Source organism: Bos indicus x Bos taurus, chromosome 20, assembly GCF_003369695.1.
Source record: "Bos indicus x Bos taurus breed Angus x Brahman F1 hybrid chromosome 20, Bos_hybrid_MaternalHap_v2.0, whole genome shotgun sequence".
Classification (NCBI taxonomy): Eukaryota; Metazoa; Chordata; class Mammalia; order Artiodactyla; family Bovidae; genus Bos; species Bos indicus x Bos taurus.
Genome location: NC_040095.1, coordinates 61,594,527 through 61,619,891, shown reverse-complemented (window position 1 = coordinate 61,619,891; position 25,365 = coordinate 61,594,527). Strand labels below are relative to the sequence as shown.

At 41.1% G+C, this 25,365-nt stretch overlaps 1 protein-coding gene across 2 annotated transcripts in view; it reads right to left on the bottom strand.

Moving 5' to 3' along the window:
- Nucleotides 1-25,365, bottom strand: part of CTNND2 (catenin delta 2) — a 1,102,711-nt gene that overhangs the window by 407,744 nt on the left and 669,602 nt on the right. For both annotated transcript variants that reach the window (XM_027520452.1, XM_027520453.1), the window contains exons 8-9: nt 24,560-24,754; nt 8,705-8,960 (exon numbers count right to left, since the gene is read on the bottom strand). In XM_027520452.1, coding sequence (XP_027376253.1) covers nt 8,705-8,960; nt 24,560-24,754 — 451 coding nt within the window. The remainder of the gene's footprint in view (nt 1-8,704; nt 8,961-24,559; nt 24,755-25,365) is intronic.

Here is a 25,365-nt window from a genome sequence, read left to right as displayed (position 1 = left end):
GCTTTTGCCCCTGTGATGGGGTCTAGAGAGCCCGGACTTGGCTTTTTGCCCCAAATGAAGCAGGGAAGTCCAGAATGCACACGGCCCACTTTACAGGGACTTGAGTTTCTCGGGCTCTTCTGCACTGCTGGGGGCTTTGCTAGTAGATGGGGACCCCAAGGAGGCTCTTGGACCAGGTGTGAGCTACAGGCTCACCTACTAAACAGAGGGTAGAGCCTGTTTTACCAAAAGCACATGGACTGAGGGGAAGAACTGGCTGGCTGTCAAGAGGAAAGTCTGCAAATCAGAAAAACACAAAACAGAGATTTCTACTTTCATAACTGCTGAGGATCAGCTAACGATTCATTAACCAACTAGTTAGGACCCCAGGTAGAGTGACTCATCACCTTTGACTATCTCTGATCCATCACTCTTACTTCTGGGATGTGGTCGAGGTCTCTGTGCTGGAACCCACTCTGGTACAAATGAGATTCATGTTGATGTATGGCAAAACCAATACAATATTGTAAAGTAATTAACCTCCAATTAAAATAAATAAATTTATATTAAAAAATAAAAAAAAAAAGAAAGAAATGAGTCACTATTCCAGAAATGCAATCGTTCACTCCTACTAGTGATGCTGAAGACAGAGGGCAAAATGAGTAATCTGGGCTCCTGGAAAATCAATACGTGCACAGACAAGTATTGTGTGTAAACTGTACTTTTCCTTTTAACTGATAAAAGGAATCCTGAAAAGCAGGCTTTCGCAAAACAAACAAAATCCTTTCTGCAGGGACATCTTCTCTTCCATCTTCTGATTGTGTGTCCTGGCCAGGAAGGCCCAGGTCTCAACGTGCCCTCCCTCCTTGCCCCCTCACTGGCCTCTGCTCCCACCTCACTAGGTCCCTTCCCTTCTCTGGTCCCTTAGCAGGGCATGCCCCAGGATCTGTGCCTTGGTCTTTCCCACCACACAGCTCATGGCCTCTCTGCCTTCATCACTTTGTCCATGTCTCTGACCCAAGGGTCATTCTCAGTTCTAATCTTGGTGCCCCTGATGGCAGGAGCCGAAGTGCCAGCAGAGAGCCAGTGGTGGTAACAATGGGCCCTTCCCTAAGCCAGGAAATGTCCCAAAGACCTCAAGGTCTTAACATATTTCACCTTACAACTTTATCAGGAAGGTGCTTTTACGATTTCTGTTTTAAATACATGGATACTAAGGGCAGGGCAGGTGAACATCACACCCGGAATCATGACTGGCTAAGGGTCCTTTCCCCCATGTATTGGATGCCCTTTATAACCCAGACCTCCTCTCCTCCTCCCGTGGGAGGGGAGAGCAGGCAGGCTGCCCAAGATCATCGCCTGGGGTCAGAGGGGAGAACGTGTGCATCTCTACTTAACCGATATAACCAAACAAAACACAGCAGTTCAGAACTATCATATTTCCTCTACACACTGGTGCTGGCTTCTCACTGGGCCCACGTTTCAGATGACGGTATATTTTTTACTGGAAGTCACAACATGCCAAGAATGACAGTCAGCACTGCAGACAGTGACTGCAGCCATGGAATTAAAAGATGCTTGCTGCTTGGAAGAAAAGCTATGACAAATCTAGACAGCATATTAAAAAGCCACAAAGGTCTGCATAGTCAAAGCTATGGTTTGCCAACAAAGGTCTGCATAGTCAAAGCTACGATTCTTCCAGTAGTACATGTATGGATGTAAGAAGTGGACCATAAAGAAGGCTGAATGCTGAAGAATTGATGTGTTTGAACTGTGGTGCTGGAGAAGACTCTTGACAATTCCTTGGATAGCAAAGAGACCAAACCAGGCAGTCCTAAAGGAAATCAACCCTGAATATTCATTAGCAGGACTGATGCTGAAGCTGAAGCTCCGATACCTTGGCCACTTGGTGTGAATAGCCAACTCACCGGCAAAGAACACTGATGCTGGAGTTTGCTCAGATTCCTGCCCATTGAGTCCGTGATGCTATCTAACCATTTATATATAGTTTTTGTAGTAATCCTTCCTAAGGACCACTTGACTTCACACTCCAGGATGTCTGGCTCTAGGTGAGTGATCATACCATTGTGGTTATTCCAGTCATTAAGACCTTTTCTGTATGGTTCTTCTGTGTATTTTTGCCACCTCTTCTTAATCTCTTCTGCTTCTGTTTGGCCCTTACCATTTCTGTCCTTTATCATGCCCATCCTTGCATGAAATGTTCCCTTGACATCTCCAGTTTTTTGAGGAGATCTCTGGTCTTTCCCATTCTATTGCTTTCCTCTAATTCTTTGAATCATTCATTTAAGAAGGTGTTCTTATCTCTCCTTGATATTCTCTGGAACTCTGCATTCAGTTGGGCATATCTTTCCCTTTCTCCTTGCCTTTCACTTCTTTCCTCAGCTATCTGTAAAGCCGCCTCGGACAACCATTTTGCCTTCTTGCATTTCTTTTTCTTTGGGATGGTTTTGGTTACTGCCTCCTGTATGATATTAACAACTTCCATCCATAGTTCTTCAGGCACTCTATCCACCAGATCTAATTCCTTGACTCAATTGTTACTTCCACTGAATAATCATAAGGGATTTTATTTAGGTCATAGAGTAATTGCCCTCTACTCTTCCCCAGTTGCATAATGGACATCTTCCAACCTGGGGGAGGCTTATCTTCCAGTGTCATATCTTTTTGTCTTTTCATACTGGTCATGAACCATCCCTTTCATGAATCACAGCCTTGTTGTTGTGAAGGGGCTTGCATAACTCAGTGAAGCTATGAGCCACCAGGGAAACGGCAACCTAGATTTTCCTAATGATATTAATGGGGCTTCCCAGGTGGCTTAGCTGTAAAGAATCCACCTGCCAAAGTAGAAGACACGGGTTTGATCACAGAAGGCAATAGCAACCTACTCGAATACTCTTGCCTGGGAAATCCCATGGACAGAGGAGTCTGGTGGGTTGCAGTCCATGGGACCAGAAAAGAGTTGGACATGACTTAGTGACTAAACAACAACAATGATATTTATAAGCAGTATTTCTTAATAATATCTACTAATATAACATCCAATAATAATTTTAGCAAGACACTAGGTAATTTTTTAAAAGTTCATCAGATCAGATCAGTCGCTCAGTCGTGTCCGACTCTTTGCAACCCCATTAATCGCAGCATGCCAGGCCTCCCTGTCCATCACCAACTCCCGGAGTTCACTGAGACTCACATCCATCGAGTCAGTGATGCCATCCAGCCATCTCATCCTCTGTTGTCCCCTTCTCCTCTTGCCCCCAATCCCTCCCAGCATCAGAGTCTTTTCCAATGAGTCAACTTAAAAGTTCATAGTTTAAGATTATTGGTCAAATACTGTGGCTTGAAGCAAAACATGGAGAACAAGTCTGACAGAGCCAACTGAAAGTCCAGTTGCTAATTTGGGCTCAAATTCAGCATCGAGGATGTGTCACTGTATTTATTTATCCATTACAATGAATAACAAAAAGAATATAGAGTTTCACTGTGAAACATGTTTGCAAAATGTTAGATTCCTTTATCATGTTTGAAAACCTGCTTTTGAGATGGTGTACATCAAGGATTACAATATCCTGAAACAGGATTAATCAAACTTGATTAAAAGATGCTATTCATGATGCAGCCTACACATTAAGCTATGTCAGTAAATGTATTAGCCGTAACTTTTTCTTCTTTTACGGAGAAGAATATTTGTAACACCATCAGTATGCCAGGTACATGAGGTTTGCTTTTTTTCTGGTTATTTCATCAATCACATTTTTAAAATAAAGATGCTATGAATGATCACTTCCAATGTTACTGAGTCCTTTCATATAAGTTCATTTTAAGATTTATATGACCTACATGTTTAAAAACAACATATATTAAACTCAATATTTGGCATAGCACCAACAACATAGTAGCTGTGATGATACTTAAGAAATTCACACTTTATGGAAGACAATATACAGTTAACATATAGTTCTAAGCATAGGCTGTTATGAAGTAAATACTATATAAAAACTTTTTTCAAAGTTATTGCTGATTTAAGGAAATCAAATTCTATCACCTCTTTTTATAAAAGTTTTTTGTGCATTTTTTGTTGGAATACACAAGAGCAGTTAAAACTGGAAAGTCCAAAGTTTTGCTCTGATCTATATGATTCAGCTAAGCAAGCTTAAAAAAGCCAACTACTTAGAATGAATCCTTTCATATTCTATGACTTAGAAAAATTCTTCTAAATTAAAAAAGATATACATATATAATTTCATATATATATAAATATATATATAAACAATCACTTTGCTGAACAACTGAAACTAACATAACACTGTAAATTAACTATATTTGAATTAAAAAAAAATAGCCTAAATATATACATACACATAAGTCATCAAAACACCAAAAGGGAAAAAAAAAGCTAACAGGAAGCTTCTGGTTTCCAGTCTAATGACTGAATTGGGGCTATCTTGATTTCAAATTCTTACTTTGAAATCGAAGGTTTGCTTCAAAATTCCTCATTGAAACTCGTTAATAGAAAAAAGACACTGGTCTGCAATAAGATGAATAAGTCACATATTAGAAAAGAAAGAAAAAGAAAACAAAGCAAAGACCACACATGCCATCAGCAATTATCAGACAGACCAGACCTATTTAGACAATTTGTATCAATACCTTCATTCCTTCATTCACTCCTACACACAGCAAACTGGTGCTTTCCCTCATCCTCCAAGAAAACCATAAAAGATGGTATGCAATTTCCATTTCCTTTTTATAAACAGAAATGTCCATGCAAATATGTGCCTAAGAGTGTGGAGTCTAGCCTGCATATACATGGGTCAATTTTTCCAATTCTCCACTTATTTAAGGCACAAAATGTGCAGATATCAGTTTCCTCCCACAAAGGAGAATTACATCAAAGACGTAAGGAAAAGTGCTTTGAGAATTGTAATGTGCTCTAAAAATATGTTTGCAATGGTAAAGAGGCTTACATGGTTGGCTATTTAATAATACATAAAAAACTTTAACACACTGTCTCCAAAAATGTATAAAAGTTAGAAAGAAGCCTAAAAGCTGGAAAAGTTTAAATCATAAATTATAATGCTGAGATAAACTACTCTGAACCCCAGACATAAGAGATGTTGGTTCTAGTAACATTCACTTAGGAAGGACCAAAGTTATTTCTTCAAAAGAAGATGCAAAAATGCTATCATAAAATAAGCATTAGATTGTGGACTACAATTTTAGATTTGGGATGTCTCAATTAAATATGAACATTCTGCTGCTGCTGCTGCTAAGTTACTTCAGTCGTGTCCGACTCTGTGCGACCCCATAGACGGCAGCCCACCAGACTCCCCTGTCCCTGGGACTCTCCAGGCAAGAACACTGGAGTGGGTTGCCATTTCCTTCTTTAATGCATGAAAGTGAAAAGTGAAAGTGAAGTCGTTCAGTCATGTCCAACTCTTAGCGACCCCATGAACTGCAGCCCACCAGGCTCCTCCGTCCGTGGGATTTTCCAGGCAAGAGTTACCTTACTGTGAATGCCATTACCTTCTCTGTGAACATTCTGACACATTCCTTTATTTAAAAAAAAAAAAACTCTACAAGAAAGGCATTATTGTATTTTATGTACTCATTTCGCATGATGCCAGGTTATTAGTTCTCTTTACATGAAGCCATAATTATTCAATTCTGGTTCTAGATCTGGTTCTGTCTCTTTTGCCTGTATCTGACCTTAGGTTGGTGGTACAATATTTTTTTTTCAGAAATAACATCTATTTAAAGCCAATGCTTTTAGCATTCTTTTTTAAATTTTTAAATGGAAGATAATTGCTTTACAGTGTTGTGTTGGTTTCTGCCATACAACAACACTAATCAGCCATAAATACATATATATATGTGTGTGTGTGTGTGTATTTCCTCTCTCCTGAGCCTCCATGCCAACCCCCATAACCCACCCCTCCAGGTCATCAGAGAACACCAGGCTAGGCTCCCCATGCTATACAGAAGCGTCCCACCAGCTCCCTTACACATGGTAGTGTACATATATGTCAGTGCTATTCTCTCAAATCATCCCACCACCTCCTTCCCTCGCTGTGTCCACCAAGTAGGTTTTCTGCGTCTGCATCTCCATTCCTGCCCTGCAAACAGGTTCATCAGTACCATTTCCTAGATTCCATGTGTGTGTGCTAAGTCCACTCAGTCATATTTGACTCTTTGTGACCCTATGGACTGCTGCCCACCACGCTCCTCTGTCCATGGGGAGTCTCCATGCAAGAATACTGGAGTGGGTTGCCATTCCCTTCTCTAAGGGATCTTCCCAACCCGGCAATCAAAACCACCTCTCTTAGGTTTCCTGCATCACAGGCAGGTTCTTTACCACTAGTGCCACCTGGGAAGGCCCCTAGATTCCCTATGTATGTGTGCGTGTTGGTTGCTCTATCATGTCCGACTCTTTGAGACCCCATGAAGCATACAGCCCACCAGGCTCCTCTGTCCATGGAATTCTCCAGGCAAGAGTACCAGAGTGGGTTGCCATTCCCCTCTCCAGGGGATCTTCTCAACCCAGGGATTGAAGCCAGGTCTCCTGCACTGAAGGCAGAATCTTTACCGTGTGAGCCACCAGGGAAGCCCAGATTCCACACATATGAGTGAATATACAATATTTGTTTTTCTTTCTGACATTAGTATTCTTAAAAATAACATAGTAACTTGCAATTCATATAACACTGATTTGCCTATAAGTTTACTCCTACAAAGGATGAGTGGCCAATATACTCTTATTCGCTCTCATTTCTTACAGCTATTTCTCTTTCTTGGTTTATAATGGGCACTCATTAAATATATGTCACATAATCCATAACTTGAAAAGATGACAGTCTGATGTTGATATGCTGAAAGAAGAAAAAAGGCTATAAAAGGGAGAGCAATATAAAATGAAAAGGATATGCCATTTAAAAGTGTAACACATTTAATACACAATATGAAATAAAGAAGCTAAGTTGTAGTGAGAGAAACATAAATTTGGATTCCTATTAGGCCAAATTCCCCTAATATGAAAATTTAAAAACCTCTTCACTGAAGATTATATGCTTATCCTCAATTTATATTTTAAATGTTAAATAAAGCACTGCCAATTCAATTATGTATTTTCCTATTTAGCATTTCCTAAAGAGTGTGCTACTGTTCTATTTCTACATGTTTTCAATAACATATTTAGAAAGAATATTTAAAAACAGAGAGCTTTGGAGAAGGGATAGATTGGGGGTTTTGCATCAGCAGATGCAAACTATTATATACAGGATGGATAAACAACAAGTTCCTACTATATGGCATAGAGAACTATATTCAATATGCTGTGATAAACCACAATGGAAAAGAATATAAAAAAGGATTATATACATATGTATAATTGAATCACTTTGCTATACAGCAGACACTAACCTATTGTAAACAAACTATATCCCAGTACAGCAAAATTTAAAAATAAATGAATAGAGAGTGTTGTGTTATCTGAAGAGCATTCTACCCACACTTGCCAAGAACACCAAAGGATTTAGAGCAAATTTCTGGACAAAGATGATAGAGATCCTTGTTTCGACTGAAAGCCTAGAGGAACAGGATGCTGAATAATGCAAATATAAGAATTTTTCTTATTTCTAGTAGTTAGCAGTGAACATTTACTATAATTCTCCTTTACAATGGAGGTTTTACCACATACAATATTTACCTTAGGCCCTCCAAGTAGGCTTGAATTGTGCTAAAGAAGCTATCTTAAAGAATACCATAAAATGGTCCCATTCTGCCTTTTATGTATGTAGAGGTGATTTCTTTTTACAAAAGCATCTATGCAAACCCCTCAATACAGTACACTTGCATTGTGTGCTCTATCAGAGAAAATACCCAAAAATTCCTTGAGATGAATTTTAAGTATACCACCAGAATCAAGTCAGATGCCAGCTATAAAGACATACAAGGAACCTGACATATCTATAGTATTCACAGATGCAGATATATATTTATGGGACTCTGCATAAATCAAATGCCTATGAATAAAACATCATTTAACTCTACAGGAATTCAATTCCAATTTCAGAAGTAGAGCATCACTAAAGCCTTGGCCACTGTTGAAACAAGAAAGCAAAAAAAAAATTTTTTTTTCTCACTAATAACAACTTCTTTAATACTTTATATTCAAATTTTTAATCAATGTTGAAAACAACTTCAGCCTGATGTTTATTTTCACACACAAAAATGAAGGTAACAAAGATTTTCTGAATTTCCAATTTTTAGTGTAACCTGTATCCACTTTCCACTCATGCATGGAAACATGCAAGGTGACAAAGCGCGCGTCTCCTGAGACAAGAAATACCTAGACCACAGTGTCCGAAGTCAAACGGTACAGCCTCCATCCTGTGTTTCTACTGCACCACAGAAAGCTGTTCCAGATCTCACAACCAGCTGAAACCCTCAAGCACCTACAAATGTTCGGATCAAAAGATAGTCTTTGCTACTGAACTGCAGAAGGTACTAGAGATCCACGACCAACACCCATTTTCCAAATCAAACAGAAGATGGTGAAAGTCAACCAAAGTCAACCCTTTCATCCTCAGCCAGAGACACGGATGCAATCAAGTGATGCAAAAACAAAAAACAATCATGCAGTCACAGGTCTGGTTAGAATACCTCTTTAGCAGCGATGGGGGGAGAGGAAAAGGTTGGTACCTACCTGGGATCTTTCTGAATGCTGTCGATGGATGGGGACCTGGCCAAGGTGCCTTCAGGGGGAAGGGCAGGGCCGGATTTGCTGTACGGAGACTCAACGGAAGGACAGTACTGCAGCTGTCGGTAGGGGTCCGCGTAGCTGGAGGCAGGGCCGGCGGCATAGCTGGCCCTCTGGAAGGTGGCTGCGGCGGCGCTCTGCGGGCCGTGCTGGCTGCCTGTGCGCTGCAAGGGGACGGAGTCGACACCGGGGGAGGACGGGGCTAGGGCAGGAAAGTAGGGACAGAGTAAAAAATTGAGGACCTGCTCACAGAAACGGTTCACCAGGTCTAGGCAGGGGGGAAATTACACACATAAAAACAAAACAAAACACAAGGGTTTGAAAGAATTAACAAAATTGTTACATTTGAACTAACGCATCCAATGTTATCCACTACAATGACAATTAGCATGCTATTCCGTTGGCCCAAAACTTCGTTGGGGTTTTTCCATTCCATCTTAGGGAAGAACCTGAACCAATTTTCAGGCCAACCCAGTATTTCAGGAACAACCCTTTCATCTCTAGGATGAAAATGCCTCTGTGATGTGTTTCCTGCTTACTGACTTCCAGGAAGAGGTCCGCTCATCTGACTCGTAAACTCTGTATGGAGCTAAAACCCAGAAGAAATGGAAGGGATATTTTCCAAGGACTCGTGGGCAGTGAGTTCTTCATTGTTTCAGCTGAGAAAATTGAGGCAGTGTTCGTTCAGGGGGTGATAGATTAATTTTATGAAGGGTGTGAAACATATTTAGTAATGTGGTTCATTTTTCCCAAATAGAAAACAAGGAAAGTGAGGGGGCGTGTATCCGTGGGGGTGGAGGCGGACATGGGTCTGTAATTAGCGCTAGAGCATTAAATGCAGGACGGGACAGTTCTTGTAAAGTTCAACACCCACCAGATTTTTATATGTCTCTTTTTCAACTTGAGCTGTCATACTAACAAATACCCTTGGTGAAGGGTAGGCATGCTAGAGGCGATGAAGACCCACCCGACTGCAACGCAGACAAAATAAGGTGCTGACTTGGCTTTTCCAGAAGTATTTGCATCTTTTCAATAACGCCTAAATTGTCGGAAGAAGATCTGACGCCAGTTACTAAAATCGGTTTGACTATTTCCAAGCTGAATTTCAGCTTTTTGTTTCCTTCCTGGGTTCTCTGGAGTCTGTTTCCTATCATTACTTTTATCTGGTTCTCAAAAATACTTGACATCTAAGATTTAGGTGACCTATACAATGAAAATAGCATCTTCCATATTAATAGAATGTGATTTGTTAATAACTGTTTGATCATTATCCATGATTAATATTAGTTGGCACCTTTACTTTCTAGCTCAGAACGAACATATACACACTACTATATATAAAATAGATAACTAAAAAGGACCTACTCTACAGCACAGGAAACTCTACTCAATATTTTGCAATAAACTATATGGGAAAAGAAACCGGAAAAGGACAAATATATATATATAAGACTGAACCACTTTGGTGTACGCCTGAAACTAACACAACATTGTAAATTAGCTATACTTCATAAAAAATATATCCTGTGTCTAGATATGACCATATGACATGCAAGTTCTACACAGAATTAGATTCCAATTATCAATCACATCCTACAACTCAGACTTTTGAGCACTACTCAGTAAATGGTGATAAAACTTATTCTCTCTCACAATAGAAGACATATTCAAAATCAAATATAAAAGAAAGAAAAAAATAATAGTTTAATATTAAAGGAAGTTAAGGATTTGATGTCAAAATGATAAAAAAAAAGTTGCAAAGTGAACTGGAGAAATCTATTCTAATATGAGAACTGATTTTAATCAAGAGGTCAGGGCTTCTCATTTCCAATGACCTTTTAAAACTTAATCTTATAATAACCAAAGTCAGGAGACCAGGCACCATGACACAGTGAAGACAAGAAAAATATTTCAGAAAACTTTCTAAACAAAAAGTGTGTATACTCCCAAAAGACTCAGGTTTTGAAATGACAAGGGTTGCCCTGATGGATTAAGTTTCAAAGTCACTGGATTAGACTAATAAAAAATTAAGTTCACAACCAGAAAATCTGTCTTATGTCTTTATGCAGTTTCTGAAGCATTTATATTTTCTCCAAAATTTTGCAAGCATGTCTAATTAAAATTCACATTTTAATATTTATGAACAATGTGCTATATGTCATGGGAACAGGGATTTAAAATTCAGGCCAGGCATAACCATGCTCTTGGAAGAACAAATGCCCAAAGGTAAACAAAGTTTCATTTTCTAGACAAGTTGTGAAAAGCCAGTCAGCAAATTAAAGGCAAAAGGGAAAACTAACGGGAACCTGACATTTTTTCAGATAAATACAATTCTTTCATTCAGGAACTAAATATCTATATTAAAGCTTCCTGAAAAGGGTTGCTAATATCAGAAAAATCATTTTCTATACAAAATTATTTGTTAGTAATACTTTAAAATACAGAGGTTAATAGGAAGGGAAGGCAAAATGGCAAGGATGACGACTTAAGGCTGAAACACAAAATGTTAAAAAAAAAAAAAGGAGACTGAAACGTGACAAAACACTATTGTTAAAAAATGATAATATAAGTTAAAAAAAAACTCTCAGAGTTGTGAATCAATTTTAAGAGAATAGGGAATTCTCTAGCAATCCAGTGGTTAAGACTCCACGTTCTCAATTCAGGGGGAACAGTTCAGTCCCGGGTTGGGGAACTGAGACCACGTAAGCTGCAAGGGAGACTGGACCAAAAGGTGAAAGCAGAGTGTGAAATGCAATTAACAGAGCAGGAGCAAGAAGACCACGTCTCACAGTAAGAGGAGGAGAAAAGGTGAAGGGCAGTTTATGAATGTTGGTAGGCTCAGATATATATTCTACACTGGCATTGGCCTTTTGGGGATGAAATGTCAGGGAACTCCACATTCAGAGCTTGGCTTCTGAAGCTAACAGTCAGGGCCACATCTGGGCTTTCTAGTCAATCATTTGTATCTGGCAAGTAACTGAGTTCTCAAATCTCCGGTTTTCTAACTGTAAAGTGAAAAGAAGACAAGGGCCCATTGGGATGACTGTTTGCTTTAAAGGCAAGAAAAGCTATTAATGCCTAGTAAGTGCAAAACAACCTGATGCGAAGAGCTGGCTCATTGCAAAAGACCCCGATGCTGGGAAAGATTGAGGGCGGAAGAAGAAGGGGACGGCAGAGGATGAGATGGTTGGATGGCATCACCAATGTGACGGACATGAATCTGAGCAAGCTCCAGGGGGTAGATAGTGAAGGACAGGGGAGCCTGGCATGCTATAGTCTATGGGGAGGCAAAGACTCAGACATGACTCAGGGAATGAACAACAACAACTATTATTACTACTTAATAATGTTGAAATCAGTTCATGTTAAGAAAGAGATTGGATATAACACATGGAGTAACAAGTCCTTGCCTGATATAAAGGGTGGATATCAGACTTTATAACTCCTGGAAGTGTTTAACTAGTGCGTACTCTTATTTCCTCCAACAACCCAATACTAGAGTAAATTGCCAACATCCATTGGATCATCGAAAAACCAAGAGAGTTCCAGAAAAACATCTACGTCTGCTTTATTGACTATGCCAAAACCTTTGACTGTGTGGACCACAACAAACTCTGGAAAATTCTTAAAGAGATGGGAATACCAGACCACCTGATCTGCCTCTTGAGAAATCTGCATGCAGGTCAGGAAGCAACAGTTAGAACAGTTCCATGCAGGTCATGGAACAACAGACTGGTTCCAAACAGAGAAAGGGAAATACAAGGCTGTATATTGTCACCCTGCTTATTTAACTTACATGTACAGTATATCATGAGAAATGGCAGGCTGGATGAAGCACAAGCTTGAATCAAGATTTCCAGGAGAAATATCAATAACCTCAGATATGAAGATGACACCACCCTTATGGCAGAAAGTGAAGAACTAAAGAGCCTCTTGATGAAAGTGAGAGTGAAAAAGCTGGCTTAAAACTCAACATTCAGAAAACTAAGATCATGTCATTTGGTCCCATCACTTCATGGCAAATAGATGGGGAAACAGTGGAAACAGTGGCTGACTTTATTTTTCTGGGCTCCAAAATCACTGCAGATGGTGATTGCAGCCATGAAATTAAAAGATGCTTGCTTCTTGGAAGAAAAGTTATGACCAACCTAGACAGCATATTAAAAAGCAGAGATGTTACTTTGCCAACGAAGGTCCATCTAGTCAAGGCTATGGCTTTTCCAGTAGCCATGTATGGATGTGAAAGTTGTACTATAAAGAAAGCTGAATACTGAAGAATTGATGCTTTTGAACCGTGGTGTTAGAGAGGACTCTTGAGAGTCTCTTGGACTGCAAAGAGATCCAACCAGTCCATCCTAAAGGAAATCAGTCCTGAATATTAATTGGAAGGACTGATGCTGAAGCTAAAACGCCAATACTTTGGCTACCTGATATGATGAACTGACTCATTAGAAAAGACCCTGATGCTCGGAAAGATTGAAGGGGATGCCAGAAGATGAGATGGCTGGATGGCATCACTGACTCAATGGACATGAGTTTAAGTAAACTCTGGGAGTTGGCGATGGACAGAGAGGCCTAGCAAGCTTCAGTCCATGAGGTCGCAAAGAGTTGGACATGACTGAGTGACTGAACTAACTGACTGACTCTTATTTCCTCCAACAACCCAATATGATAATAAACTTGCTGTCACTTTACAAGTGGGAAACTGAGGCACAGAGGGATGCTATAACTTGCCCAAATTTGCCTTATATTTAGTAGAGAAGTAATTCAAACCCTTGAACCCCACTTCCAGAGGTTATAATTACAACTACCAGCTTTATAAACTGGACCAGGTTTATAATCTCAAATATGTGTATTATTGAAGTACCTAACATAGTGAGAAAACTTAGAAAAATTCATGAGAGGCCTAAAATTAAGGGAAATGTCTCCCAAAAGTACAGAAAAGAGATGGGTCTATAATAAGGACCAACAACTTGAATAATATAGGGAAAAATTATTACACCTTGGTGTACAAATTTATACAATTTCTTATTTAATTGAATTTATTGATATTCCGAAATATCTTTATTTCTGGGAAAATCAAGAATAGGATACATATACTTATCTTAATTTTAAAGTGTTTTGAGTCTTAGTTTAATCAGTGATATATTAAGAAAAAAGTGGGTAGACTATGAAATCTAAGGCAGATAAATGACTTTCAGAAAGATCTTATTTAAAAATGACAATCACATTTGTATCATTTAACAAATGGCCTTTCAGAAGTATAATTCCTGAAGCCATAGTTTCGACTTCTCTTAGGTCACAATACATAAGGGTACCTGATGAGAATTTCAAAATATAAAATCAGAATTCAAATGGATATTGCAAAATTCAAATAAATTAGAGACTGATCAATGCAAGGAAAAACAATGCAAAATAGCAATACAAACAGGGAGAAAGACTATTTTAAAGGGTAGATTATATGATCATGTGGGTCTTCCCAGGTGATTCAGGGGTAAAGAATCCATCTGTCAGTGCAGGAGATGCAGGAGACACTGGTTTGTTCCCTGGGTTGGGGAGATCCCCTGGAAGAGGAACTGGCAACCCACTCCAGTATTCTTGTCTGGAGAATCCCATAGACAGAAGAGCCTGGTGTGTGAGCTAAAGTCCATGGGGTTTCAAAGGGTCAGACACAACTGAACGACTGAGCGTATATGCTCATATATAGAAGAAAATGCACGAGAAACTAAAAGATCTCAAACTGTCAATAATACAGTGATGTAATGCCTGATTTTTTTAAGCATGATGTAAAGGAATGATTTCAAGAAAGACTGAATTCTCCCTTTGTGCCATGCCTGTTGAGACTGTGGTGTGGCTGATGAAGACTGTGACTCTCTATTAATACAGATAAGCTGATATTGATCAGACAATTAACAGACTTTTTTCTTTAATGCAAAATTTCGCTTAATTTCTGTCCCGGTATACGTTTTCTCTCATTTGAGTTAGAGCTCCGTTGGCCAAATCGCCCACCTTAGAGGATTACTCTACTCAATTGAACCTTCTTATGGCAAACATTTGAGGGAAAGGGTGCTTTATCAGCTCTGTAAACACTCCTCTCTCATCTCACCTGCTCTGCAAACAGCCCCTTCTCCCCTCAATAAGCCCTTACAACTCAGTGAACCACACTGCCGGTCTCTTTGGGGAGATTTTTAAAGTAGCCTCTTCAGCAGTTGACTTGATACTTCACCTTTTCATGCTGTTCATGAAATTATCGGTTTTCCATAGAGCTACACAAATAAAGGTTTAGTGTGTAGAGAGAAAACAAACAAACAAACAAACAAACAGATGTTTTATGTGTTGTGTTTGTTTGAAAGAAGGGAAGAGAGATCCTTTTCAATAAAAATCAAACACCCTATTTTGATGAGGAGATGGTTGCATGCATTATTTACTGAAAGAGGAAAAAAAGAAAACAGAGTAAAATACAAGATTCTGGCACCTGAAGAAACTTGGGCGATGGAATATAAAGTAGGGTTCAACAGAAGAAAGAAAAACATTTATTTGTGGTTTTGTATTATTTATCTTTGCTTTTATGTATATTTATATAGCTAGAAATAAGAAAACATAAAATACTTTTACATGTGCTATAAAATACAAAGGAAGCAAACAACAAGCTAATTAAATAATATTCCTTCTGCAAATTTAGAAAATAAAGATGGCTGAGGTGACAATGTGTCCAAGAACATGGCCTATAACTTTTTACCTTTTAGATTTCTTTTTTTTGATGAGGTATGTTTCTAAAGTCTTTGTTGAATTTTTACCATATTGCTTCTGTTTTATGTTTTGGTTCTTCGGCCATGAGGCATGTGTGATCTTAGCTTCCTGACCAGGGATCGAACTCACACCTCCTCCATTGGGAGGTGCAGTTTTAACCACTGACCGCCAGGGAAGTGCCAGCCTATATACTTGTAAAGTTATTACTTAAATAATAATGATTATCATTTCAGAAATGAGGAAACTTTACCTAATCTACTATATTCCCAATAGTATTATCATCCAGAACTGAACCATAAATATCTTTCCAATTTTCCGCAGTCTGCAGAGGTTGATCCAAAGTAAGCTCAACAGAAAGATGTGTTCAGTCACTAAATCATGTCCGACTCTCTGCAACCCCATGCACTGCAGCACGCCAGGTTCCCCTGTCCTTCCCTATCTCCCAGAGTTTGCTCAAACTCATGTCCACTGAGTCAGTGATGCTATCTAACCATTTCATCCTCTGTCGCCCCCTTCTCATTTTGCCTTGAATCTTTCCCAGCATCAAGGTCAATGGAAAAATATTCAAGGGTAAATGTAACACAATTCTTTTTAACCTCATATGTCACTGTGTTTGTGGAGGAGAGGCATCTAATGCAGGATTTTTGTAGTAACGGACTCATTATTAGTGTTGATGCTGATTACTGACGTCGCTTGTTGCTGTTGTTCAGTCGCTCAGTTGGGTCTGACTTTTTGCGACCCCACGGACGGCAGTCCACCAGGCTTCCTAATGTTGTTGCTGCTGTTTTTAAATTTTATCAACTGATCTACCAGCAAACACTCTGTTCTCCTTCAGCTGTAATTAGAATTTGTATTTCTACCATTTTGGTGAATGGATATAGCTAAGAATCTGGAAGCTTTCATTGATTTTAAGATAATATTTATCATTAGATTCATTAAAAATCGCCAACTGGGTAATAATGTACCCCTGACTTTTTAGACTTAAAAGAGGTAAAATTTTAAACTAAGAGATTATAGAGGATCACATCTGACTTGTTCTAATGAGAAGTAGTTATTTTTATAATTTGAAGTAACAGTATTTAATAAGTAATAAACTGTTAATATTCTACCTTTCGAGGACTCAAATGATGATTTTAATTGAAAATGTTATTTATATTTTATTGAACAATAGTAGTAAAATTTTATGAAAGTAAAGGGGATATGTAATCCCTCTATAACTTTATGAAGTAATAGCTATTACTGCAGAAAATTAAAATTTTAAAATAATGCTTTTGCCATCCAGACAAATATTTTCATCATATTCTTCTTCCTTTTTATATTGCAATATTTGTCAATCTCATCAGGACAGTTAGCAGATTTTCCCTTTGCTATGTACCTATGATAATTCATTCTTTATTACAAGCTGACACATTCACCATAGAAAGCTTGTTTTCTCCACTCAGGATCACATTTATCTGAAAAGAAATTCACAAGACTATCATCTCAGCAGATGTTGGCCATTTTTGCTAGTTTAGAAAGATGTTATGGGGGGTTGTCAGAGTCAAGTATGTGTTAATCAAACGACTCCTAAGTTGACAGTCACTGAATGCTTGAGTTTGAAATAAAAATCTGTGTTATTTAGTTTCAGTTTAATAGACTTCACCACACACAAATCCTTGAGTATCACACAGTCTTTGTCTGGCTGCTCTCCTTATTATATAAGCTCTGATTTGGACAAGTCCTTATCCCAGACAAAAGGTATGTTTTATTTAAACAGACACCCTAGTTAAAAGAGTGCCTCTTCAAATTTTCACTGTGCAAGAAGGCCTCAGACACTGGGTGGATGGTCCCAGAGGGTATTTGCTCCACCATCCCACTCTTCACTCACTGGCCTGGTCTCTGCTACAGGCACAGGATCTGGCCTCCCTGTGCAGGGAGAGAGGAGTGATGCATCTGGGGAGAGGGTCCCCTCTGGGGACCCTGATGAGTGGGGACCACTGCTGATTCAGGAACTGACCCTTTTTTGGGTCACTTTGCTGCTTTGGGGCCACCATGCTGCTTCCTGTCCCAATCCCATCCTGATGCATGTGGGCCACTGCTCTACTATCTCTGCCTCACTACAAAGACCACATCCAAGCCCAGGGAGGCTGGCAGGTCATCACAGAGCCTGCTCCCTTCTGCTGGGACTGGGTAGTGTGGAAAGGGCTGTAGGTCTTGTTGCCAACTAAAAACTGGCACTTGCCATCTGCCACTACAAGGATTAAATCACAAGATGCTGTGACTGCTGACCTTCAACACCCCTGAAAGGAGTTCAGGGTGGAGATCTGGAATGAGGTACTCTGCTTGGGGCAAAACTGGCAGAACAAATCTTCAGCTAGTTATTTTCAGGAAATGGTTTTATGAGCCCAATCTCTTCGCATCAAGAAAAGCACTAAAATCATAAATGCTGACATCTGTTCTTCACGAAAGCAGCAACCTTCCGCAAAATGTGTGCTTCATTGCATGTATTCCCCTTTCACTAAAATCACACATATCCTGACTTTCCCCCATACCTCTTTGGAGAAGTTTCTCAGAGCTCTCTGAGATGCTGTCTCCCAGGTTATAGTCCACATTTTGCCCCAAATAAAACTTAGCTCACAACTCTCATGTTGTGCTTTTTATTGCCGTTGTTGACATTGTCCAGCACTGGCTGGAGTGCCTGAGCACAAAGGGTCAGAGTGAGGTCTGGGACAGGGGCAGGAGTTACTCTTCAGGTGCTACTCCCTGGCCTAGGCATGGCCCACAGAGTGCCAGCTTAGCTGAATAAAATCCAGTTGACTTTGTGTGTGAGTTGTGAACCCTACTGTAGGCATCACCGTCCACCAGCCTGCAGCAGAAAACAGGCAAAAAGTGAGATCTGCCGATCCTGATCCTCCAACATGTACACAAATGTATACAAATGCATGTATGTAAGTCTCTAACATCAAGGTTAGGTAACTTTTTGGAGATAAAATTGCCAACATCCACTGGATCATAGAAAAAGCAAGAGAATTTCAGAAAAACATCTACTTCTGTTTCACTGACTATGCTAAAGCCTTTGACTGTGTAGATCACAATAAACTGTGAAAAATTCTTAAAGAGATGGGAATACCAGACCACTTTTCTCTGCCTCCTGAGCAACCTGTATGCAGGTCAAGAAGCAACGGTTAGAACTAGACATGGAACAACAGACTGGTTCCAAATTGGGAAAGGAGTACGTCAAGGCTGTATATTGTCACCTTGCTTATTTAACTTATATGCAGAGTACATCATGAGAAATGCCAGGCTGGATGAAGCACAAGCTTGAATCAAGATTGCTGGGAGAAATATCAATAATCTCAGACATAAAGACTACACCACCCTTACATAGAAAGAGAAGAGGAATTAAAGAGCCTCTTGATGGAAGTGAAAGAGGAGAGTGAAAAAGCTGGCTTAAAACTCAACATTCAGAAAACAAAGATCATGGCATCCGGTCCCATCACTTCATGGCAAATAGATGGGAAACAATGGAAACTGTGACAGACTTTATTTTCTTGGGCTCCAAAATCACTGTGGATGGTGACTGCAGCCAAGAAATTAAAAGACCCTTGCTCCTGGGAAGAAAAGCAATGACAAACCTAGACAATGTATTAAAAAGTAGAGACACTACTTTGCCTAAAAAAGTCCGTACAGTCCAAACTATGGTTTTTCCAGTAGTCATGTATGACTATGAGAGCTGGACAAAGAAAAGGCTAAAGGCTGAAGAGCTGTTTCTTTCATACTATTATGCTGGATAAGACTCTTGAGAGTCCCTTGGACTGCAAGGAGATCAAACCAGTCAATGATAAAGGAAATCAACCCTGAATATCCATTGGAAGGACTGGTGCTGAAGCTGAAGCTCCAATACTTTGGCCACCTGATGCAAAGAGCCAACTATTGGAAAAAGACCTAATAGTGGGAAAAATTGAGGGCAGGAGGAGAAGGGGATAACAGAGAACAACATGGTTGGATATCATCACCAACTCAATGGACATGAGTTTTAACAAGTTTGGGGAGACAGTGAAGGACAGAGAAGCCTGGCATGCTGCAGTCCATGGGATCACAAAGAAGTCAAATACCACGGAGCTGGTGGAACCACAACAATTCTTTGGTTAAGGAAAGCCTTGGGGACCTTTCTGATCCCCCAAAGGTAGACTGTGCTCCTTGTCTGAGTTGGTTTCTGGGATTGAAATTAGTCTTCGCAATAAAGTAACAGGGGTGAGAGGCTAACTACGGAAGCCAAGAAGGAGGGATGGAAAAAGATGCTGTAGGTTGGGCATAGGAGAAAAAGCTAAGTGAGAAATTGCCTTTAGTGGGGAGATTTAGGAAGCTTTAACCTGTCTTATCTTCAAGGACTATAGCTGTTTCCTGCTCTTCTCTGTATAGTCATCTCAGGGTATCTCTCAGTTCTAGCACAGTCTATAACTCAGGATGGCCCTAGTGGTGTCTGGAGTGAGGGAGGCCCAGGTTCAGTCAGCACAGGAGTGAGCAGGACAGGGAAAGAAGAGAAACCACAGAAGATACAGCCAGATAGAGGCAGAGCTGCAGCACTGAGGGGCGAAGGGTGAACACTGTCCCACAGCCCCACTCCTTGCCCAGAAACCAGTGGAAAGACATCTGGGGAGGGGTCAGGAGTCATAGTACAATCCTGAGCTATAGGTTATCCAGGAAAAAAACGAGAGCACGTGTTGTTTTGTGCTGCTATTAATACCTAGATAGCATATTAAAAAGCAGAGACATTACTTTGCCAACAAAGGTCCGTCTAGTCAAGGCTATGGTTTTTCCAGTGGTCATATATGGATGTGAGAGTTGGAATGTGAAGAAAGCTTAGCACCAAAGAATTGATGCTTTTGAACTGTGGTGTTGGAAAAGACTCTTGAGAATCCCTTGGACTGCAAGGAGATCCAACCAGTCCATTCTAAAGGAGATCGGTCCTCAATGTCTTTATGCTTCAGTATTCTGATCTACAAAGTGATCATCATAATACCACCTCCTCCACAGGGCAGTTCTAAAGATTAGTAAATATATTCAAAGCATTTAGAACTATTCCTGAGTGCGGCAATAGGCTCTGTGCTTTGTCATCCTGTCTCAGCTGCTTGATGCTATGGCACCAGCTAGTAATTATAGAATTGTTTAGGATAGTACCCTTGACTTCATTCGTGAGTGGTGACTCCTTGAAGGCCGGCAAGTGGCCTTCAATTCCCCTGCCCCACTCTCCTCAAAGTATCTCTGGAAATGATCTACAGATGGAACTGAAGGACCCCCAGCCAGTGGCCTTACTTAATGGCAGAGAGGTAAGACTGGAGAGGCACCTTGGCAACCAACCTGAGCCTAAAGTTTGCAGCCCCTGAACACGTCACGTCTAACAGGGCTCCTAAGAACATGTCCTCATCTCATAAGGAATTAGGGTATTTGCTCTGGCTCTGGAAGCTTCCTATAGGTCTGCATCAGTGGCGGCACTAACGATGGGTGCATAAAACATAAAGGATGTGAAAATGACCCTCTGGATATGGGAAAGCAATCTTAAAGTGTTTCTTTATTAAAGTTTAATCCTGAATTTACTAGCCAGAATTTAATAATATTGTATAATACGTAGGTAATTTATAAGCGAGAGATTTGTGCATGCTGCGTGCTTCAGTCGTGTCTGACTCTTTGGGACCCCATGGACTATAGCCCACCAGGCTCCTCTGTCCATGGAATTCTCCAGGCAAGAATACTGGAGTGGGTAGCCATTCCCTTCTCCAGGGGATCGTCCCAACACAGGGATGGAACCCATGTCTCTTACATCTCCTGCACTGGGAGGCAGATTCTTTACCACTATGGCCACCGGGGAAGCCAAAGGAGAGACATATACCTGGACTAAAAGCATTTTCTCAATCATGCAGCTTCTGATAGAGACAGTCCCTGGAGTTGCACAGTAAGCCAGGGAAGGGGAAGGGCTTGTGATGAATTCAGTGTAGGAAGAAGGAGTAATCTAAGCTGGTGGGAAGGAGAGAGGGCTTGTGGCTTTGTGTGCAGGAGCTGGAGCAGTGACGTTCCCCCCACCTATCCTCAAGAGACCACCCCGGCACTTCTGGCAATTTCTGTAGCCTTGTGAAAACAGCAGAGTCCCTCAAAAGTGCCTCAATTTCAAAGATGTGGGCAGGAATGGCATCTTGGGCATGTGGATGTCACACCTCGCAGATCTCGGCCGGGGCAAGAGATTACTGTTAGAGGGGAAGGGCCGGGCAAACAGACTGTCCCCTCTGAAGCACTCAGAACACTTCTGCCTTCTTTGAGAGGAGAGACAGGAGAAAAAGCACTATTTCACTCATTCAGCCTGGTTCTCCTCTGACTACTGAGGCCAGGAGGCAGCAAACTCTTCCTGTAAAGGGCCAGAAGGTGAGTATCTGCAGCTTGGCTGACCATATGGTCTCTGTCACACCTGTTCCCCTGAGCCACTGCAGAGTGACAGCAAGTACAGATGATATGAAAGCAACTGGGTGTGGCTCTGTATGGACTCAGAAACTTGGATTTCATGTGTTCTTACATATCACAAAATAGTATCCATCGTTTGATTACAAATCATTTTATAAGGCGATGATCACTTTTAACCCACAAGCACTACTAAAACAGGTGACCAGATGGATTTAGACCATAAGCCAACAGTTTGCCAACCCCCGGCTTAGAGAAAACACGAGTTTTGTTGTTGTCATTGTTTCTTTAAAAGTGTGAACATCTTTCCCTTGTCTCTAACTTGGCATTGATGAATAAAATACTTTTTTCCTCTTGCAGTTGATTTTTCATTAAGGCCCCAGAAGTTTATCAACAAGAGCTAATTCTAAGAGCATATGAATATGGAACAGGGAACCAATATAATCCCTTTTGTTGTCAGTTTTTCTTCAAATTAGATACTGAATGTCACTAAGATGGTTATCTTCGTCTTTTATAAGGGATTGTGTGGAAATAAAATTACCTTAGCTAATAATATGCAACAACTAAATGCAAAAATAGTCCAGTCCCAGACTGAAGCAAATTAAGTAGGCTGAAGGTAAGAGAAACTCTGACAGAAGAATAAATGGGTATTCTATCTAAACCAAGATATGTATTATTAACATGGGATGGTACTTACAACATCAAGAGTAAAATAAAGGAGTATTTTGTGCCTTTCTTCCTATGATAGAGTGAAATACTGAAATGCAAATATCAATAATCAGCTATAAAAGCAACTTAGCTTGCCTGGATTTCAAAACATATAATTTAGTGTCATACTGCAGTTTAACAGAATTGCTATGATCTACTTGGGAACTGGAAGTTACAACAGTCTGAAGATGCAGAGCCTGATGCCAAGTCCTGGACCACAGCTTCAGCATCCCCATATCCTGGCCCCTGACCAGGATAACGTATATGATTAGAAATGCAGGCAGCTCTAGTGTCTGCAAACCACCACCATAATATTCTCTAAGTTTACTCAGCCATGGGAGGCTTTAGACCAAGCGCAATTCTCTGTATTTTCTTAATTATATTGATTTTATAGTTAAGCTAAGTGTTCTCCAACAAATTTAATCGTGACCTTTAACTAGTTATTTTGCAAACAGTTTCATGTTCTGGAAAACACTTGTCCTTCTTCATGTGGTCTGTGGTTGTGTTCAATTCAAAATATATATTTAATCCAGGAGAGCTAGAGAGTTGAACCATATATACAAGTGCCAGGGCTGCTGCTGCGGCGCTTCAGTTGTGTCCGACTCTGTGCGACCCCAGAGACGGCAGCCCACCAGGCTCCCCCGTCCCTGGGATTCTCCAGGCAAGAACACTGGAGTGGGTTGCCATTTCCTTCTCCAATGCATGGAAGTGAAAAGTGAAAGTGAAGTCACTCAGTCGTGTCCGACTCTTAGCGACCCCATGGACTGCAGCCTACCAGGCTCCTCTGTCCATGAGATTTTCCAGGCAAGAGTACTGGAGTGGGGTGCCATTGCCTTCTCCACAAGTACCAGTGACCAACCACTAAATTATAATTTCCTATGATTCAGCCTAATAGTGTGTATGAAGTAAATTCTCAGTTGGCCTTACTAAATATGCTACATTTTTAGTAAATATGTTTTCTTTTTCCCTCCCAAGGTTGCCAAAGAGGTAGAAAAGTGTTAGTCACTCAGTGGTCTCCAACTGCAATTCCATGGACTGTAGCCCTCCAGGCTTCTCTGTCCATGAGTTTCCCAGGCAAGAATACTGGAGTGGGTAGACATTCCCTTCTCCAAGGGATCTTCCCAACCTGGGGATCAAATCCAGGTCTCCTGAATTGCAGGCAGATTCTTTACCATCTGAGCCAGCAGGGAATCCCCCAAACAGGCATACTGTACCATTAAAAAGGCACTTACCAGCCTTAGGTAAGCACATATGCCTTTATACGTCCTCTGCTTTCTTAAAGCAATTATACTCATTAAATACATTAATAATGATTTACAAAAAAATTAGTACTACTACCTTCGATTTGCCTGTGTGACAAAATATGCTAACCCCCACTCCCCACCTCCAGACTTCTTTCATTTACAATATACTCAGGGAGCTCAACTGGAGTCATATTTGGTTTTTATCATCATCAGAAACATTAATGAGAAAAGCAGGTCATTTCACAATGCTTCTGAGGAGAGAGGACATCAACACACACACACATACCCTTTCACAAGGGAGTGTTATTTAAGCTTCCAAGCAGACCCACCCCTCTGTGGGAGGGCCACACCACTGTAGACAGACCACTCCTCCGTGGAGAGGCCCCCCTGGTGTGGAAAGGGCCCCCTCTGGGACAGGCCATGCCCCCGCAGGCAGGCCACCCTCCTGTGGACAGACCACCCCTCGGTGGAGAGGTCCCCCTGGTATGGAAAGGCCCCGCTCTGGGACAGGCCATGCCCCTGCAGGCAGGCCACCCCACTGTGGACAGACCACCCCTCTGTGGAGAGGCCCCCCTGGTGTGGGAAGGTCCCCCTCTGGGACAGGCCACCCTCTTTGGACGGCTGCCTCCCCGTCCCCTTGTGGACAGCCCCGGGGGCCCTGAGTGCACACCTGTGCTCGTGCGGTACGTGCCCGTGTGTGCTGGCGGCAGAGGGTCCCCCTGGCTCTGGCTGAGACTCCTCATGGGGGGCTTCTGATAGACACGGTCTTCATAGATGGGGTCGATGTGGTGCTCCGGGGACTGCAGGGCCCGCAGCTCGGGGCCCAGGTGGCCGTGCTGGCTGCTGTACGAGGCCCGGGACCCAGCTGGAAGGAAGGAATAAGGAGACAGTCAGACCCGCCCAACGTTCAGACAGAACTTGTTTTATCCAAGACATGTTCGAATTTGGGGAGGGGGACAGAAACGTTGAAATCTGCAGAAAATCCAATGAACGGTGCGCAATGGTAGCAAGAGGACAAGCTTGTCAGCTTATCAGCATCACCCAGCCGCCTCGCTTTGCTCCCGAGTCTGATCTCTGAATATGGGTGATGATGATGCTGAGATAAATCCACGCTGCACAGGGCCAGCGGAACACATTTTTCTCAGCCTAACGACTGGAGCAGGTTTCCTCACTGAAGAAGCCAGGCAGACTGAAGTCACCCCAGAAAGCTCTTATTAGTCCACAATTCTTGCGCCTGAAATTTTACGGTGGCAGTTCTTATTTAAAGTATGAGCAGGTAAATAAGCCACGGAGGCAAGCCATCTTGATGCTATTCTGAAAAAGTGGACCAGAATTCATCTTCATCAGCAGTTTTTCCCTGGACAATGAGTGAACCAAGATGTTCAGCCTTACAACAGCCTAAATCCCCGAAAGAAGCAGATTTTAAAGAAAAAAAAAAGGTTTTAAAGTGATATTCCCTTTATTCTTATGCTCCAA